Source organism: Myzus persicae, unplaced genomic scaffold (genome assembly GCF_001856785.1).
Source record: "Myzus persicae strain clone G006 unplaced genomic scaffold, MPER_G0061.0, whole genome shotgun sequence".
Classification (NCBI taxonomy): domain Eukaryota; kingdom Metazoa; phylum Arthropoda; class Insecta; order Hemiptera; family Aphididae; genus Myzus; species Myzus persicae.
In genome coordinates this window covers 164,020-183,579 of record NW_019103602.1, presented here as the reverse complement: position 1 = coordinate 183,579, position 19,560 = coordinate 164,020, and the positions used below count along the sequence as shown (strand labels likewise).

The 19,560-nt window shown below is 30.4% G+C and overlaps 1 protein-coding gene across 4 annotated transcripts; it reads left to right on the top strand.

The window, feature by feature from the left end:
• Nucleotides 1-414: 414 nt before the first annotated feature.
• On the top strand, nucleotides 415-17,326 carry LOC111034830 (flocculation protein FLO11-like). Of its 4 annotated transcripts, none has more exons than XM_022316216.1 (10): nucleotides 415-539; nucleotides 692-924; nucleotides 1,333-1,675; nucleotides 11,831-14,786; nucleotides 14,877-15,207; nucleotides 15,283-15,353; nucleotides 15,735-15,994; nucleotides 16,083-16,216; nucleotides 16,291-16,623; nucleotides 16,716-17,326. In XM_022316216.1, the coding sequence occupies exons 3-10, from the start codon at nucleotides 1,570-1,572 to the stop codon at nucleotides 17,013-17,015; spliced, it is 4,491 nt and encodes a 1,496-aa protein (XP_022171908.1). In that variant the 5' UTR covers nucleotides 415-539; nucleotides 692-924; nucleotides 1,333-1,569; the 3' UTR covers nucleotides 17,016-17,326. The 4 variants fall into 4 exon arrangements, with proteins under 4 accessions (XP_022171908.1, XP_022171907.1, XP_022171911.1 ...); XM_022316215.1 differs by having other exon boundaries at nucleotides 416-539; nucleotides 689-924; XM_022316219.1 differs by having other exon boundaries at nucleotides 416-539; nucleotides 689-1,158.
• Nucleotides 17,327-19,560: the final 2,234 nt, after the last annotated feature.

The following is a 19,560-nucleotide window of genomic DNA, read 5'->3' as shown; positions in this document are numbered from 1 at the left end:
TACACAATTTAGCCAAGTATTTTTTTTTCAAAAATCTTTTATCATTTAGACGGACAGAACATTGCGACTACTTAAAAATATAATTAAACGCATTTCGTGGTTACAGATTATATACATGTCCGCTCATCTATGATATACCCACCCGTACGACAGTAATGTTGTCTGACATTTAGTAATAGGATTTTGTTGGAACGGATTTGTTTTTCGTATATATTAATATGTAATCTTATATAATAAAATAATACAGTTGGGTGGTACCTACACGTCATAATATATACATCTGCATAATATTGTATTACCACTTCTCTCTTTTTAACAACAGTGGTCAACAATGCAGAGTCTTCTCCTTCCCCTAGCTGCACGAAATCTCCTCGTCATTGTCGTCGTCGTCGTTGTAGTCGTACACAGAGATACCTACTTGAGGTACAATTACACCTATCGCGCACTGTACAGACCGTCATAATATCATTATGATACTCGACTCGCAGTTCTTGTCGCGTGCCCACAGAATATATTAATATTTTAAACTTACTGCAAAGGTTAGTAACATTGGTCCACAACTGCCACCATGGCCTTTCTGCTTGCGTCTTGACCGCTGGTCGTTGTATTATATACGGCCACATTATAATAATGACAATAATGGTAATAATAACAATATCGATATAACATTTTTATATTATTATGCCAGCAGATACCTGAACACTCCTTCTCCTTTCGTTTCTCGACGTCGGCGACCGAACGACGATATAGCGAAGGCGTGCGACGCTGTTACACAACGCTTCGGCCTCGACGGGCCACCGCCACCACAGCCACTGCCACTTCCACCGCCGCCTCGTTCGACCATTACACCGTACAGGCATTGACTCTGCAGTCTTAGCTAGCGTACGGAGATCCAAAGAAGTTTTTTCAGTGCACATGACGACGGTAAATATTTGTTTTATTCAATAATATTCGCGCTTTCTCTATAAGATTTGTTTTCATCAAACAATAATAGTTAATACTTAGCTTTTCGTTACCCGTTATATTTTCTACGCATGATTCGAATGTAACCGGTGTGCATTTATTATTTTAATAATTAGTGCGTTGTAAGAGTAAAATTAAAAATACTATACCGAGGAAGAAGCAACGGCTCACTGTACACAATAACACACATCAACCGTAAGAAAATATTTTAATAATAACCGATATTTTGTCTCTGTTTTCTTTTATTTAATAACAAAACCATTAAATCGGCATAAGTGTGAGTGAGTTTGTAGCTTCCTTTAAAGAGTTTAAACGAAAAACGGTTTATGTTAGTTTGTAAATTAATATTTGAATTGGTCGTATTATCAGTATTCTCGACTGGTCAAGAGTTCCAGAAGTCGATAAGGTCATTGCCGCTGACACATAAGTTTACAATGTTTGCCGACAAGCGATCGCCACACAGAAATGCAGGTGGTGTCACCGCCACCACAAGCTTATGACGAAATAATCTGCACCATACAATGTACTGGATTCATCATTGGAATCGAGGAAAACACCTGTGCATGATATTTGTTGCATGACGTACTCCAAGTTTTGTTTAAAAGTATGAAACAAGCTACAATTTGTCCAGAACACAGTTTAACTATGTCGGTATTGGTCATCATCTTCTCTGCTACTTTACTGGCTTTTGCGGGAACAACAGTGGCTCAAGGTATGTTGTACTTCTTTTTACCACTTGTTAATTTTTAAAATAGTTATAACATAACTCTAGTCTCTAGCCTCAAATAATTGAAGATATTATAATACTGTCATTATGATGGCCACTGGTCAGTTATTGTAACTATATGAAAGTTTTAATGTTATTTAACGGGTTTTGTATTTATATTCTGGTATATTTTTTTAGTGTAGTAGATAATGATATAATATTAGAAAGTGTTGTAAAATAATTTAAATAATATCAATGGACTACCCTCAATTGAACTTAAATTATTGCCAAAATATCGTATATGTACCTATCTTATGTATAGGTATCTCAAATTCTCATACTTTCTTGATTGATTTCCTATTGCTGTTCATGTTTCTTATACTAAAGTTATTGCTTGGAAACAGTTAGAGGGGGGGGGGGGGCAAATGAGGCAAATGTCCAGAGCCTCGTGCTTAGAAGTTAGAAGAACGTTAAAAATCCATACTGAAATATGGCAGCAAATAAATGGGAAAGTAATATTTCTAGATATGTGTACTAGGTAGTCATATTTTCGTGTAAACAATAATTGTATGTACAAGCGTCATTTATAATTTATAATTTTACTAAACGGTTTTACCGGTCGACGCCGACTCTTTGTTTAGATTTTTGTGCAACTTTACTAAACTTCGAAGAGTAAGTATAACGAAGGCCTGAGGAAAAACTGCTTTAATTATCAGAACTATTTAACTGTTGGTGATTCTTGTGACACAGTTGTTTCTGAATTCAACGAAAAGATGTTAGTTTTTCGAAATGCAATTTAAAAAAAAACTCATACGCAGTACTACTAACTTTCTTAAAGACGATGCCTGGTACACTGTGAAGTTTCTCTTCAAATCTTATTAACAATACCAGTAACCTCAGCGTCTGCCGAAAGTAACTTTTTTAAACTCAAAATAATTTAAAACTATCTCAAAAGATTGACCTGGCAACAGTTTTCAAAGGTACACAAATAAAAAGCAAACACGTTGGATTTTATAAATATGAAATTAAAATAACATAACATAACACTTTTCACGTCCAATAAGTCAGCAAAAGATTTTTAATCCTGGTTTAACTAATTTTTATTTGGATTTTTTATTAGTTATTAGTAATAAGTATAACATACTAAGCAGTTAACTAATTTGTAATTTTATATTTAATCAAGCCAAGAATTTAAAGTGACTAGTAAAAAAAAATGTGCTATTGAAAAGGGACCTGGCATTCAAAATTTTCCCCGGGAGTCGCAACTCGTAGTGTCGTGTCTGACCTAATGAGTATTTATACGCGTACTTATACGTCACTAGACAATCCGTTGAAAAAAGAATTAACAAACTCTTCGTAAGTATTTGATATTTTAAGATTTTCGAATATGTCATATATTTTCCGATTTCCCTAGTCGTGAATTCGTTAAAGAGCAATTTTCTGTGAATATTTTCTTTTCTATTAATTTACAACGAAATAGTGACAAATCTTTGTAAATTCATTTTTCGTTATTTTACATGGAAAATCGAAAAGACAAAAAAAGCCTGAGTGCACTGTGCTCACGAGCATGTGTGTTGTAGGTACTTAACTATTCATCAGGTAATAATTGTTTGCTATACACCACATAATGCAGTATCTACGCTTAATAATATTCATCTACATACACCTATAGTGCAATTTCGTACATAATAACCATAAATGTAACACAATAATTATGGCGAGTTTTACGTAGGTATGTAATGGATTGTAATTTATAATGCGATGATATACATTTATCGTATCAAATTTTACAGTACATAAAAATACTTATAGTCTCTTATAAAAAAAAAAAAAATAATAGTAATAATAATAATAATAAATAAATAACGATTTTCGACTAATTATGAAATGGGCATCGCCCCACAGCTATAATATGTATCATGTATGCGACGGGTGTCCTTGGTTCGTGACGGCAACGACTTTAAGAATATTATACTGCATATTATACCTATACTATACACCACCAGGTTGCCAAGCCGTCTTAAGCATATATAGTACCTATATACATTCCTCTGTAGTGCACTGCAGGTGTATGATATAGCCGAGGAGTATGTGTGTTACGACGTTGCCACGATTTTATATCGAATGCGATTTACAATATACTTTTACTTTCACTTTGTTACGACGGCCGCCCTCGCACAGAATACCGACGGCATTGCGCGATAGTAACGGTGGAAGTGCCTGGCGAGGCCGTGGACCGTAGTCCGTGGTAATGGAATTTCAGAATTCAGGAAACAACCAGTCCTAGACACATTACAATACGAACCAACACCACATGAATAATATTATTATGTTTCGGCGATAATATTATTGCGCGACACTAAGACGTGTGGCGCCGAGTGGCTGAGCGAACAAACAGTTATTGGGTATATTACTGTTTAGATTCGATGCGTTTGAAAATACTTAAAAACTTAAACTAACGTGTTCTGCGAGCATACCTACCTACTGCATTAGTCATCGACCATCGTGAACCAGCACTTTAATCGTTTCAGTAGTATTCAACTATAGATGCGTTGTAAATTATAATTCACTCAGCCCGTAAATGCTTATATAATTAGGGCCCGGATTTTGTAACAAAATAAATCGTTAAAAAAGCATTTGTTATAAGTTATAATTGCTAAAAATAGAAAAAAAGAAACTCGTTTAATTTAAACTTGAAAAATACTAAAAAAAATAAAATTATTTTTCCCCTTTCCATAAGTTAAAACTGCCACTTTGAATTACAGCTACAATAATATATATTGTGCTGATAATTATTTTATCATGTGGAATATAATATATTATATTGATTATTTTATTACATCGATGACAAACAAAAAAATGTCGATGACTTAAAAAGAATTTTTTTTTAGAGATAAAATTGATGGTATCTGATCTGGCTAATATAATATAATGGAAGAAATATATCATATTTTTCTCGGAGATTGTTTAAAAGTAATGGAACATTTAGTAAACAAGTCAAATTAAGCAAAAATCAAGATAAAGTTTACTACATTACAATCATAATCATACAAAATTAATTTAAATATAACAATACAATTACCTTTTTATCACACTCCCCGCCCAAAATGCGTTTATTTACTACAAAATCTAAGCCTTGCTCATTATCATTGTTCCAGTATCTAGGCATGTGCTGTTGTAATAGTGTAGTACCAAACCAACAACTATGTAATTGCACATGACGTGAACAATTATTATTATTTCTTTGAATTTTTTGCACACATTACAGATAAGGTTTTTGCATATTTTATAAATTTGTAAACATTGGAATGATACAATCAATGTTAATTGAAAACATAGTTTTTTTGTAAACAGGTACCCACTTACGTTATATTCAATTGAGTTTTGATAATTAAAATAAAAAGTAACCGTGAGATTTGAATGTATACCTACTTTACTTTAATATTATTCGTAATGTTTTCATAACACGAAGAAAAACACATACTTTTTCTATACATACATCAATAAATTAAAATGTAGATATAATATCATTTTATTAATATTATTTCATACCTGTACAGAGGCATTACAACACTGGTCGAGGGTAATGTTCTATTGGGAACGTTTGAGACATTAATAACACAATGTGTCGTATAGATTATCTCACAAAAGTTCGTTGTATTTAACCGTATCTGTTACTTCTTTTAGGCCCGTAATTCCACTATAATGGATCTATTGCGCAATTTCGAACAAATCGTTGTGTAATAATAAATACACGGCATGTTTATAGATACCATTCACACCCCCGCCACATAATATAATATTATTTGCACAAAAATAATACGCATTTGACACAAAAAGCAGGAACACCGCGAGTACAAACGGTATAGAGATAAATTGCGCAATCTACACTGATGGACATATTTCGTCGTGACATATTCCAACAAGCTATATGTGGCGTTACGCCGACAATGGCGATGTTGTACGTACATAGGAAACAGCGTCGATGGCGGAAAACTCTAAAATAAGATCGGAAAAAAATACAAAGCGTTTCGTCATGCTGTGACTTACCTAACAAGGACCAGCCGAGGGTATTCTGTTTCTATCTATAGGTATATCGGCCATTGGCAACGTGTTTTGGCTCGGTGTTGTGTAGGTAAAGTTGGAAAAAAAATTTTTAGTAAGTAAACGTCATTATTTAATCGCGCCTGGACTCGCCAGTCGCCACCATCATTCATCCGGCTAATGGCATAGCGTATAGTAAAACATTAAAAATTAATGAAGCAAACGCTATAATGACGTGTTCTTCGAATGCCTCCAGGCCTAAAATGACTGTGTATCGATTTAAGTATATTAAGTCTGTTTTTAAATTATACCCACGGTTGTAAATCGGTCCGCCGCCGCGGTTAAGAATGCCTTCACAGGTTAATGTGCATGGGGACACCGAGACTATGATAATTGCGATGACATCACCGTCGTCGGAACGTTAATTCCCTAAAATAATGTAAAGGACTCTTGTGTATTGGACTTTATTCGATTAAATGACAAAATACATTATTATTACATTGCAGGTTATGTTATAAATTATAATGACATAGTGACAGTTTATTATTTCTTACACTCCGACAACGATCGCAAGAAATGTGTACATTTACGTTTTTTAAATAAAATTTCCTAATGTACCTACCTACCTTTACTGTAACAAATAGTAATAACCAACAGTTTTTAAATAAATCATTTTTCTTTCTTTCACCGCTTCCCGGTGAATACAGACGTGTTCGCCACAATGCAATGCAGTGGGTACCTCCCTACTATTGAGTCATGCAATCGATTATGTATAGGTAACATATTTTTTATTCTAATTATTCTTTTTCCAAACAGAATATGTATGCATATTTTACGATTGAATAACGAATTATTACTATATGTTTAATCGCGTTTTTCAATGTATTATAATATTATAATATTATGTTATAAGAAAAGACGAAAAACAGGTTTCTTTGTTATTCCTCAGATCTGATCGCAAATTACATTATAGATTGGCGATCGCCATAACAATCCGGTATAATTGGCACAAGTGGTTAGATGAAATAAAAGATGATAGATGTTGATAGAATGTACAAATTGTTTTTGTAAAAATGTCAAAATGTATTATACTTTACTTTATAACTGTCAATCGAATCAGTCTTGGCACAGGTATATTAGATCAATTTAATCAGTCGAATTTTGCGTTGATAAACTTAAAATAGGTATAAAAGTATTGGCTTTCTTATATTTTCCTAAATATATTATTATCTACACTAAATTCAATAAAAAAAATAATAAGATAACATTTTAGAGTGAAAAATGTTCTTCGCAAAAAATAAGAATTATAATAATACACGAAATAAACACATTTCAATATAAATGTTATACATTTAAACTAATCGTTAATAGATTGATAACTTATAAAATGAGTAGTTTCTAACTTTTTGTAAGACCTTAAATGCAATCATTAACAATTTACGCCACAGATGGAAAGGTGTAATAAATACATATTGTGTGAGATTAAAAAAAAAACTATAACACATGATATCACGATAATTCTGGATGTGTAACATTAATTTGCAGAATAATCTTCAATACCTAAATATTAACGTATAATATGATATGAATACCGGTTTATAGTAATATTATTAATACAATTTAAATATTAAGTAATTATCTTTAGTAACTGAACAGCCTTGGATACTATGAGAACTAGAAAAACTTAAAAGTAGTTACAAGTTATAACTGTTGTGAAATACTACCACTTCCTTTTTGAATTACTGTAACATACAATATAGCATTTAAGGATTTACCTACTTTGATTTATTTACTGTATTTTTAATATATAGTAAATACTAAATAGTGAATAACCATTAAAAAAACCATGGGCATTTAGTAAAAGATAAGTTCTTAGCAACCTGAAATTATTATGTCTTACCATTATAAATGTATAATGTATTTTATTTTGTAAGTATTACTGATTATAATATGCATATGTGTATATGTCTGTTGTACTAAAAAAAAGGTCAAAAACATGTGTCTACGCCGAACATTAAACCGTTAAAAGTATTAATTATTATTGTTATTAGGATTTCGCATTAAGGGATTCTAGAGTCGCCGTTAATTCATACAATACACAATAGAGTTGAATATTGTAATATAATATAATAATTCATAATAAACCGAGACAGAGGCAAGAACAATTAATTCCGGCTGTGACCAGCGAGCCGTTTTAATTGCTCCGCGATTGTAATAATTAAAGTCGTTGATTTTATTTTATTTTTTTATATTATTATAATCGTCTTTGGGTTGTCGGAAATATCCTATCATAATTCATAATATCAACTATATAGTACCGATATATACCTAACTTAACCTATTCCACGCCAGCATGCGGTCACTCTGAAAATCGATTTAGATTTTTTTATTCAGCCAGTCCATTTGAAATCAATGTACAATCATCATCCATTATTACCGTTTTCATCTTGCGTTTTCTGTTGTTATAGAATATTATAAAATGTCTCGAGGGGATATATTTTTCTATTATGAACGCACGTGCTATCGAAATTTACATCTATTAAAACTAAACGGTATTTTGTATTTTTAACAATAGCTAGGTTTGGTATTATATAAAGTCTATATGAAAAATAGGTAATATATTAATAGTATGTATTGCAATTTTAACTGGTATGCGTATAAAGTTTTATAATAACAGTCGCACCGTTGTTGTTAAAAATTTGTTTGTGGTGATGCAGTAACCTTCGTCAATCGCACTTTCACTTGGTATTTAATAATATAGGGCAACTATAATAATAACAATAATAATGATTATTCTCACTATTATTATATTTCATTCAAATTTCTTAATTTATATTATAAAAGTAACCAAATATAATATGAAAATACAGTTAGGTACAATAATATGTAACATTTTATACATATATTGTTTGTAAACTATACAGATTATACCTATATAATAACTTGAGATTGAATGTTATTAAATGTTTTTTTGATATTAATATTAATAATTATTAGGTGTCAAAATATTGCAACATTGTTAGTACCTAAATGTCATTATTTTTTTTTTTTAATATTTCACCTCGAATTACCAAAATCAGTTATAACCGTTTATCAAACATCTAATATACGTCATGCCTAATATAATTTACTTATAGTTTATCATCCACGTAGTAAATTTTCTAGTTTACTACTTTAGCAAGTTAATACAATGATATTTTTCCGTATGTTTATAATTTGTGCATTCTTGAAATGTTGATATTTTTTTTTCATTTTTCACCAAAATTTACTATCGGACAGTGTTATATAGTGATATGAAGAGCTATATAGCTTATTACAGGAGTAATAAAATAATAACAAAATATACAATTTATTCTTAAATGTTATCTTATTATTTATTTTGATACGTTCATTTAAATTTTAAAACGTTTTGTTTTTTATACATATATTATAATTATTTTGGAATTCTGTCTGATGGGTGGCATGTTCAGCTTTCTACACATAAACGCGATTTAGCTTGTGAAATTTAGATCCGTTATCACAGGATAGTCTCACAATGAAAACACCAGTAGTAAATAATTGGCGTGAAATTACTATCAAAGAATTAACACAATAATGTCATCAACTTGTAAATCAAGTTTTTAATAATATTAAATTTAAAATTAGTAGGTAATGTATTGTTTTTATTATTTCGACAGTTCTTAAAATAATAATATAAAACAGTTTTAAGTGGATACCTATCTAAAAAACTCATACAAATGTTATAAAACAAATGATTATATTATAAAAGAATAACATTTAAGGTATTTTTAAACATCTAGAATTGCAGGAAATTATAATATATTTTCAATTATCTATTGTTATTGGATAGAGTTAGGGAGTATTTATAATTATGTTAATAATTTATTGTTGGCTGGTACTTTTAAGTTCTATTGGGTATACTTTTGATATTTTATGTTTATGATAACAACTGAATTATGTGTGAATATTTGTATACCAGTTGCCACTCATTTTTAATTTGTTATCTTTAATTTTTTAATAACCATATTTAATGGTAATGTTGTTACACTTAAAATATATTATACGACATGCACATAGTTATTAACATTTGAATTTATAACATATTATGCTAGTACTTATCAGTATAATGGTTTTTTGAAAGAAATGTGTTATTAATTATTAGATCATTGTATATTATTTATTATAACCAATAATTTAAATACTTTTTATTTTATACAAATTATAAACTAATGTTTACTACTTTGTTCTTGCAGTAAGACTTATTTTCTTTATGTTTATATGGAAATCTAATTGATAGATTTAAGTTTTAACTATCTAAATTATAAAATATTTCATTATCATATATCAATTTTTTTCAATAATATATAATGGAGGGTAATTTAGGTACTACTATTTATAAGAACATGCATAATTATTAATTTTTCTCATACATTGGTTATGTCACATAATATAAGTTATGTTATTAATTTTAGTTTGATTGGGACCTAGGCGCACTAAAAACGTTCAAAATATGCGTATGAATATTAGGCAATTAAAATACCAAAAAATGATATAAAATATACAGTTACAATTATAGGGGAAAAAACTTGGGAAGTACTGTATGTACATTGTACATGTACATATATGAAAATAAGCACTAATATAGTAATAATATTTCTTAAAAATGTTTAAATTTGTCATATTATGGTAACTTTGCCATTTTTGTAAAACATAACAAAATATTCCAAGTCAAACTTTCAATTTTATTTTTGCTATTTGTTTTATTTATTACATTTTTTTTTTTAATGTAAGAAGTGCTCAATACATAGCATATTTAAATAATAATCACTAGATTTAATAAAAAAGTCTCGGAATATAAATCAATTTTTGATATGACTATTAAACTAAATTATAAATAAATATTTACGATGAAAATTGTATTTTATTATACAAATTGCAAAATATAATTTTACTTAACTTAATTTTGTAATACTAATAACTCGTACCTAGGTCGTATAATTTTTAAAAACAGTGGTTAAGTTATTTTAAAAATATTTTACCTTCTATGATTCAACTATATTATTATTTAACATAAATAAATATATAATATCATAATTTATCGTATTATGTATGGATAATATGACCAAGTCATAGTAAATAATTCAATACATTTATATTGTAGGTATAGTACCTTATGAACCCTTAACTTCTTATTTATTTTTATTATTATGAATAATATACTAGTTTCAATTAGTTTCCATGTCAAATTAACAAAGTTTAATTTAAACAAACACTTCATATTTTATGGTTCTTGTTTATTTATGCATTCAAAATTCTACCTTAAAAAAATGTATTTATATTTTGTGTATGTATTCCATGTGTACACTGTACTGTATACCTAGTGTATTTACTATTTATACTAACGTATTTTTTAACCAATATTAATTAAGCAGAATAATAATATAAACAAACGATAAATCATTTTATTTAATATATGAATACATTAGAAACATTGAAGTAAATTTTCGTAAATAATGTAGGTATTTTTGTTAAACAAAAATATACACTCTACAATGATATCAACTATGTTCTTTAGAAATTATTTTATTTCACTTATTACAATGTAGGTAGCTTTAATTTATGTATCAAATGTACAATTATAAATGCAATTTTGTAAAACAATTAAAATAAATTGTACAATATGAATTATTCTTATATTTACTAGGTACTAATTAGCTATCTTCATCTACGGTATTATTTATAACGAGCGAAACTTATCATTATTACACATAGTATATAAAGTATACAGTATACACACTACTGGAATATATGATGTGATTATTTTCACCTGCAAGTGAAATTCCATCACGACTCTCTCTATGTGCTGCTATTAAAAAAATACACGTGCGTTTACCAGTTTAGTTATTATTATTTTGAAATAATATTCTTTAATAAGTTAAAGTAAAATGTAATGGTGTGACCTATAATTTTATAATAACTGACCAATATGTTTTTTATACACATACTTAAAATGTCAATTGCGTTTTTCCTATTGTTATATGCTATTGTTTAGAAATTAAAATTATCACAGCTATTCTATCAACAGAAATAATGTATACATTATATGTTTGTTTATAGGTCAGCAGAGATTTTTTTCGCCTTCGTCCAATAATGGAAATTTTGCTTTACCTCGAGTACAATTTCAGGAAGATACAAACAGTGCTGACCTGAACTTTCCTCAACGTAGACTATCTTCTGCTGATCCTTTACCACTACCTAATCCTAGTTCATCGAGTTTTTTTTCATCCCAACAACAGCTTCCACCAGGAACATTTACAAACTCTGGACCATTTTCAAGACCACCGAATGTCCAACCATTTATTTTAAACGGACAGCAAACACAGTTTCAACCACTTCGAAATCCTGGTTCTTTAAGTTTCACTGATGCTGTTTCACCGCCATCTTTCTTCCAACAAGCGCCACAGCGTCCACTACCGCCACAACAACAACAACAACCACCAACACAACAGCAGTTTAATTTTTTTCCAAGTAACTCTCAACAACAACGCTTTCGACCGGCTTTGCAACAACAACGCACGGAACAACCAGACTCTATAGAAAACTTTGATGAGCGTCAAAATGCTCAGCCCTCGTTAATATTGCAACAATCGAGCCAAGAAAGTTTTAATAGTGATTCTCCTCGTCGCCCTTTATCTCAAACTAACGGAGTTATACCGGTTTCCAGAAATCCTCCACCTGCAGGTTCCATTAGATGGTGGAACCCCACAACGGCTGACTCAGAATCAGTGGCTGTTAGTGATGACGATACATCTGATGGAATTAACACAAAAGACGATGCTGAAGAATTAGTCCGTCAAAGACAAAACCAGCCCCCAAAACGTGGACGCGGTCAACCGCTACAGGCTAAGCGAAGACCCATAACTACACCAGAGCCATCTTCAATTATTAACCTAGAAGAACAGCAAGAACCAGCTGCCATTGGATTTACCGTGATACATGATGAGAATGATGATCGTTCATCGTGGTCTCAACCAATAATTACTACACATAGGCCACAACCTGGGCCATCTGCTTTTCGAAATAGAAATCAACCTGCTGTAGTTTCAGGTTCGGCGATAAATCGGCGGCCTACCACATTTAGTCCATTATCTGTTGTAGCATCTTCTTCCACCACCATACGATCTGCCCCCCAGCAACCTTCAGGATTATCTGGGACAGTTAATAGACAGCAACCAACTACAGTAAGAAGTAGAAAATCTTCCTTGTTTTCTACAACCACTACTACGATGAATACTTTAGATTACGAACAAGAAGAGGAAGACGAAGAGGAACAAACTGTTGAAGAAAAACGTCAATTCCAACCACGAAAGTCTACAACAACAACAACACCACCCCCAGTTCCAATTACTACACTGAGAACTGCCTTAAGACCAAGAATAAATTCTTTAACGACTTTGATTCCACAACAACAACAACAACAACGAATGAAAAAAATTGTGAACAACCCAGCAATAATTCAAAGCATAACTACTAGAAAGCCAACAACAACAAGTACTACTACATTGGCTCCTTCAACAACCACAGAACATCAAATAGTAGACGAATATGAAGAATATGAAGATATAGAACACACAACAACATCTTATACAACTACTGAATTACCATTAAATAAGAAGCAAACTAAATTTCCATTGGTAAATCAATCGTCTACGGTCACAATAAACCAAAAAAAAAGTAATAGTTCAATAGCAACTACTGAAAGTTGGGTTGTAGTCGCAAGTGTACAAACTAGTAGATCAGTCTCATCATCGTCGTCAATGGTAGGAGGTGGAACAAATAAGAATCATTCTGCGCAAGAGTCAACTGCGTCTACAGTACCTACTCCTACAACTAAACACAGATTTAATAATAAACCTGCAATAACAACTACTAGCACAACTACAGTAGAAAGTATAATTGATAAATTAGATAGAGTTCAATCAGAACTTTCAAATGGTATATTATATGGTAGCTCTTCCAATACAAATAATGGTAGTCGTATTTTGAGTGATATGCAGAGCAGTGGTAATAATGATGATAAACGAAATGATGTAATTATATCATCGTTTACAACCCCGGACACTGAAAAAACAACTAAGACTCTGACAAGTACAATGATCCCAATAACTACCTCAAGTACCATTGTCACTTCGAGTATTTCTAGTACTACCATGTCTTCTAGCACTACCATGGCTTCTAGTACTACAAGTGTTCCCAGTACCACTAAAAAATCTGAAAAAGAAGAAGAAGACGAGAATGAGGATAAAGAAGAAGAAGACAAAGAAGAAGAATCTGACGACTCTGATAAAGAAACAACATTTGTTCGAAAATTTGTACCTTCTAAACAAAGAACTTCTACTGTCTCTTCTATTACTACAACTAGCACAGTGAAACCAATTCAAGTTGGAAAGAAAAAGAGCTTAATAGATTCTGTTAAATTTGATGATTTATTAACTAGTGGATTACTCCCAGCTGGATTTAGCGCGAAGCCACCTCCAGCTTACAAATCTAAGACTATTACAACTACAACTACAACTGAAATACCTTCTCTAGTTACTAATAACATTAGTAGCCCTCAACCAAAAAATAGTAGTAGTATTTCTACTAATACTACACCTAGTACAACTACAGCAAAAGCAAAATCATCAGGTTTGAACATAAAATTTGTTGATGACTCATCAGCATTAGCTTCACTATTACCACCAGGATTTAAATTAGAAGATGCTATTAAACCTGTCGAAATTTTGTCACCTTCTTTACTACCGCCAGGATTTAAACTACCAACTGAAAATATTGAAACCTCCAATAAAAATAAAGAACAAGAATCGATTGTGACAACTGTTGTTCCAACGACCGACGTTCCGTTAACTACTTCAACAACAACAATCACTAGCAGTAGTACATCAGGAATAGTTTTCCCTAATAGTGGAAAAGGAACAAATAGCTCTGGAACCAGGAAACCATTACCTTCTAGTAAAAAAATGCAAGCTGCAGTTACTGTAGCGCCCACTATTCAAAAGGGATGGCCAGTTAGGTAATTGTAGTTTATATTCGAGAATTTAAGGTTGTTTGTTTGTTAATTATATTTTATATTTAAATAAATCCAACTTAATCAAATTTTCAGGGTTGTAACTGAGTTCACTGGTTGGTCTACTCCATCAACAACGCCATTATCCATCGAAAAATTGTTACAACAGTCTAAAGCAGCTGAATTAGCTGCTATGACATCTACTTTAGAGCCAACCACTAGCACTACTACTACTACCACGACTACTACAACTACAATGAAACCACCTCCCACTACAACACCCGGCCAGTGTTCGGAAAGTGATTCAGTATGTGAACTTGTTGGTACACTGCGAATAGTTGGTTCTGGATCAGAGAAATGGGTACCCGAGTTATTAGACCACAATACTGCAGAATGGAGGTTACTAGCGAGCGAAATTGAAACTCAGGTAAATAATATATTAATATTTTGATATAATATTACTTTAGTATACATAACTTACATTTTTCAATTAATTTTATAGCTAGATAAAGTATACAGTAAATCACCGGCATTGAGCAAATGGTATAAGACAATAACCATCGATTCATTCAGGTATGTGTATAAATTATGTTTAAGCAAACAAATTGTAAACAAGTTTTAGTTATTAACGATTAAGATAATTTTTTTTATAATCTATAAACTAAATAAGAATATAACAATAAAAGTGATAATAGACTAGAGTTTTTGTTTACATTTCAAAAACTATAACTATACGTAATACAAATTAAATTTTTATTTCAGTTAATGTTTTTAAAATAATTTAAACTTAAAATATATTATATTGATGAATTTATTTAAAATATATGTTCTATATTATAATTCTATGATAAGTTGTCATATAGGTGTATTATCATTTTTCATCATTGTTAACTTACCACAATATGTATAGAAATGTTGAGTTACATTAACTTGTAATTTAAATTTGTTTACTAGCCCTGGAAGTAATGCAATCAGTGACGGAAAATCTGATAAAAATGCTGGGGTTCTTGTTGATTTCTTCGTGCAGCTTAATCAACTTGGACGTACAGTCAGTACCGCTGACATTCGACGTCTATTTCATGAAACATTACAGAAAGAAGGAAATCTAGGATCATCCGCACAACCATTACAATACGGAAATGGTGGTGATTATGAAGGGCTTTATTTAAAATTAGGAAGGTTTACTGTTGATCCAGCACGTACAGACTTTATAGGTAAACGTTTTATTAAATGCATATAATAAACCTATAATATTGTTTATATTATAACAAGAATTAAACATTTTTATTTATTTTCTATCAGTGTTGCCTAAACCTACCAGAACTGTGACGGCAACCGCTGGAAATGATGACGCGTGGTTACCGCAATGGGCTGTAGCTGTTATGGTTATTGGCCTTGCTTCATTACTTTTCGTATTAATATTTGGCATAACAGTGGTATTTACATTATTCTTTAGATATTGTTTTCAGGAAATATCAACCTTTTAATATTGCCTTATTACATTTTACAGCTCGTAAGTCGTAATAAAAATAATAAAAAAGTACCTCCACCAACTCTACAAGCATCCATGATTTCTGATGACCAAAATCAACATATTTATGGCACGGGTAAAAATGGTCCAACAACTGGAAGTCGTCATATGATGCATCATCCACCGTCCCATTCCAATTCCCAATATAACATCAGCTCATATGGTTACGATAATTATGCGATTGATGATGACATGATGATGTTGGATGAAGACGATTTAGAAGACGTGGATCGTTTGTACGACATGGATGCGGTTTGGTCCGACCATGACCATGAAAAAGTCAAAGTTCCACCTAATATTCCAGGGAAAAAGGTTCGAGTTTACTAAAATATTTACAATACAACTTACAGTTTTGTGATTATTATTTGTCTTTAATGTACCTAATAAAAATATATTAATTACAGCACCGAGACACACAACACGGTGGTCACTATGATAGTTGGCGGTCAACAGCGTTGGCGCCTCAGACACTAACACCAGTTCAAACTGGATATTACACTGGTGGTAGCGGTTATGGTTACGGCACAGATCCAAGTGGTTACGGAGCTGAGAGACGGCATTATCATCGAGAAGCCACGTCAGCTTCAAATCCACGATCGCATCATCATTATCCAAGCTCTCATCATAATGCCAATGCTTCTTATACTACTGGACCGAGGAAACCACCTCAGCAGTATCACCCCGACTACGACACCGATTTTTAATCAATATTTTTCATTCGTTTCTAAAACGTAATTTTCAGTTGCCATTTAGGTTGATGCCTACTAAGAATTTCCAGTAATAAATTAAAAGTATTACTGTGTACATAATAATACTCGCTCATTTATTATTTTTATATTCTTTTTTAAATACTTTATTTAAAATAAATTATAGATTTTAAAGTTATAGGTACTATTTCTTCGAAGTGAATCATAATTTAATCATTATATACAACGTATAACTCTAGTCAAACAACTGCTGAAAGTAAATTCAATTGTATGACAAAACTATTCGAACGGAAATATTGTGATTTTTTACTTACTTTTTATACCTCTTTAGATTTTTTCATTTTACTATATTATTAAACAGTTTATTATATGTATATTTTATTGAAAAAAATTACCTTATGAATTTAAGATATTTAGTTTTACACATTTTATTATTATTTTTTATTTATATATTTTTTTACGAACACTAAATATCGATTATTATAACTTATAAGTTTCTTTTCCATCGTAAGTGCTATGCTTGGGCCAAATGTAAACGTTAATTTAGTATATCTTCATAACAAATAGTTATAGAAGGCTGATTTTAGCGGCAACAATTGGGCCTTACTTTAAATATTTAAAAATTATTAAAGTACTGTTCAAACTCACTTATCTATTTTTATAAAACTTTTTATATGACCACTAAAATAGGTGACTAGTGATTCAGTCATGACCTTAATAAAAATACTTCACAATACATAAAATAACATAAACAATTATTAATTTCGTTATTGTATGCGGACTAATAAACAGTTACCCTCAGTTCAAAAAAATAACTGTAACTTTTAGAGTTTTAATAATTCATATATTTGTCTTATAAATAGGAACCAGACATAACATACAAAAAAAAAATAATTTTATCAAGTACTTTTAGAAAAAAAAATATACTTATAAGTCGTTATTATTAAGTTTCTTAGAAGTATGGTTCATACTACTTTTTAACTATTAAAAATGAATAACTTAACTTAGAATATTCATTAAAACTTAGCATGGTTTTATTAAAAAAAATTCGTGTATATTATGAAAAATGTACTATTGATAAAACGAATGTGCTGACACTGATATTCTAAAAAAATGTAAATTATTCTCGATGTGACACAACTGCTCCAAGTATAGCACTTCTATGGTATTATTATTGTAATTTTTTATGATATCTTGTGTTAACTAATTATTGTTATTATAATATATTATATGTATATATTGAAGTAGTTTTGATGTTATTTATAATTATATAATTGTTCCAGAATCCAGAAGTATTTACTAATTTAAAATGGTGCAAGAATAATGAAATCTGTAAAAGCCCGCAATGCTAAATATTATAATAGCTCCTACTTGACAAACTTTATTTTAGTATTTTGAACAGAAATAAAAATTACGAATAAGTATGAATTCTTTATTACGAATATATATAGTAGCTTAAAATGTTGATATTCGTTACAAAAAACAGAAAAAATATTATATTCATACTCATTATACATATTAAAAGTAACTGGGTATAATGTATTAATAATTCAACGATTTATCATGCTATTATGTTAAGGTTGTTTTCGATTTTACAATCAATGACTAAACAAGAAGACTAAGAAAATTATATTGATCAACCATTAAGTTGAGTCACAACGGTCTCAGACAACGTATAAAATGTAGTTATGTTCATACTATTATAATTTATAATTATAGCATTTACCAATAAAATTGATTCAATTATTAATTCAATTGTTTTGGTTTAGAGAACACTTATCAATCATTATACATTTTCAAAATATTATTTAACACTTTATAACTATAGATAAAATAATACATCTATGAATAATAATTAATTATCGGTTGATATATAAAATATTTGTATATTCGTATACAATAATTTTTAGGTTCTGAGCGGAGCTAGGAAACTGTTGGTCATTGGATGAATAATAATGTGAGTGTGTATTGGAGTAGATAATTTGATTCAAACTTCAATTTTGAGTTTGATTATTGGGAAATAGGAGATTCTCATTACTTAAAAAAAAGGTAAAACTAACAAAAAATAACAAGAAAGCGTGACTATATACGTAGGCACACAACACCAGTTTTCGACTAAGTTTACATAGATTTTAGTTTTATACATACACCATGAAGAAAAAAGTAACATAATTAATAAGATAATTAACAACCACTGTTCATTATCTATCAACTGCTGTTACCGTTCACTTGGTGACATTTGCATCCAATTAAGGTATCGGTATAGGCAAGTCCGGATTAAGACATTTTGAGGCCCTGGAGCCAAAATTTTAAATGAGCCCTTTGTACTCATTAATCCTCTGTACTTATTTACTTCAATTTTTTGTTTTTCTTTTTGAAGAAGAACTTTCAACATGTCTTTTCATTTTTAAAATATGAAGAAGAAATGAAAGATCCAAAAATTAACTCATTAAACGATAAAACATTGTTCATTTAGCAAGAGTCCAAACGAATAACGATAACAGAAGACGACCAATTTTGTTGTAAATGTGTTGTGTTGTTG

What these genes read in the sequence shown, in the direction of transcription:
- LOC111034830 (XM_022316216.1), top strand. Translation starts at nt 1,570, where the DNA reads ATGAAACAAGCTACAATTTGTCCAGAACACAGTTTAACTATGTCGGTA. An exon ending in ATAACCATCGATTCATTCAG is followed by an intron (nt 15,354 to 15,734) that starts GTATGTGTATAA and finishes TTTGTTTACTAG; the next exon opens with CCCTGGAAGTAATGCAATCA. An exon ending in AGCACGTACAGACTTTATAG is followed by an intron (nt 15,995 to 16,082) that starts GTAAACGTTTTA and finishes ATTTTCTATCAG; the next exon opens with TGTTGCCTAAACCTACCAGA.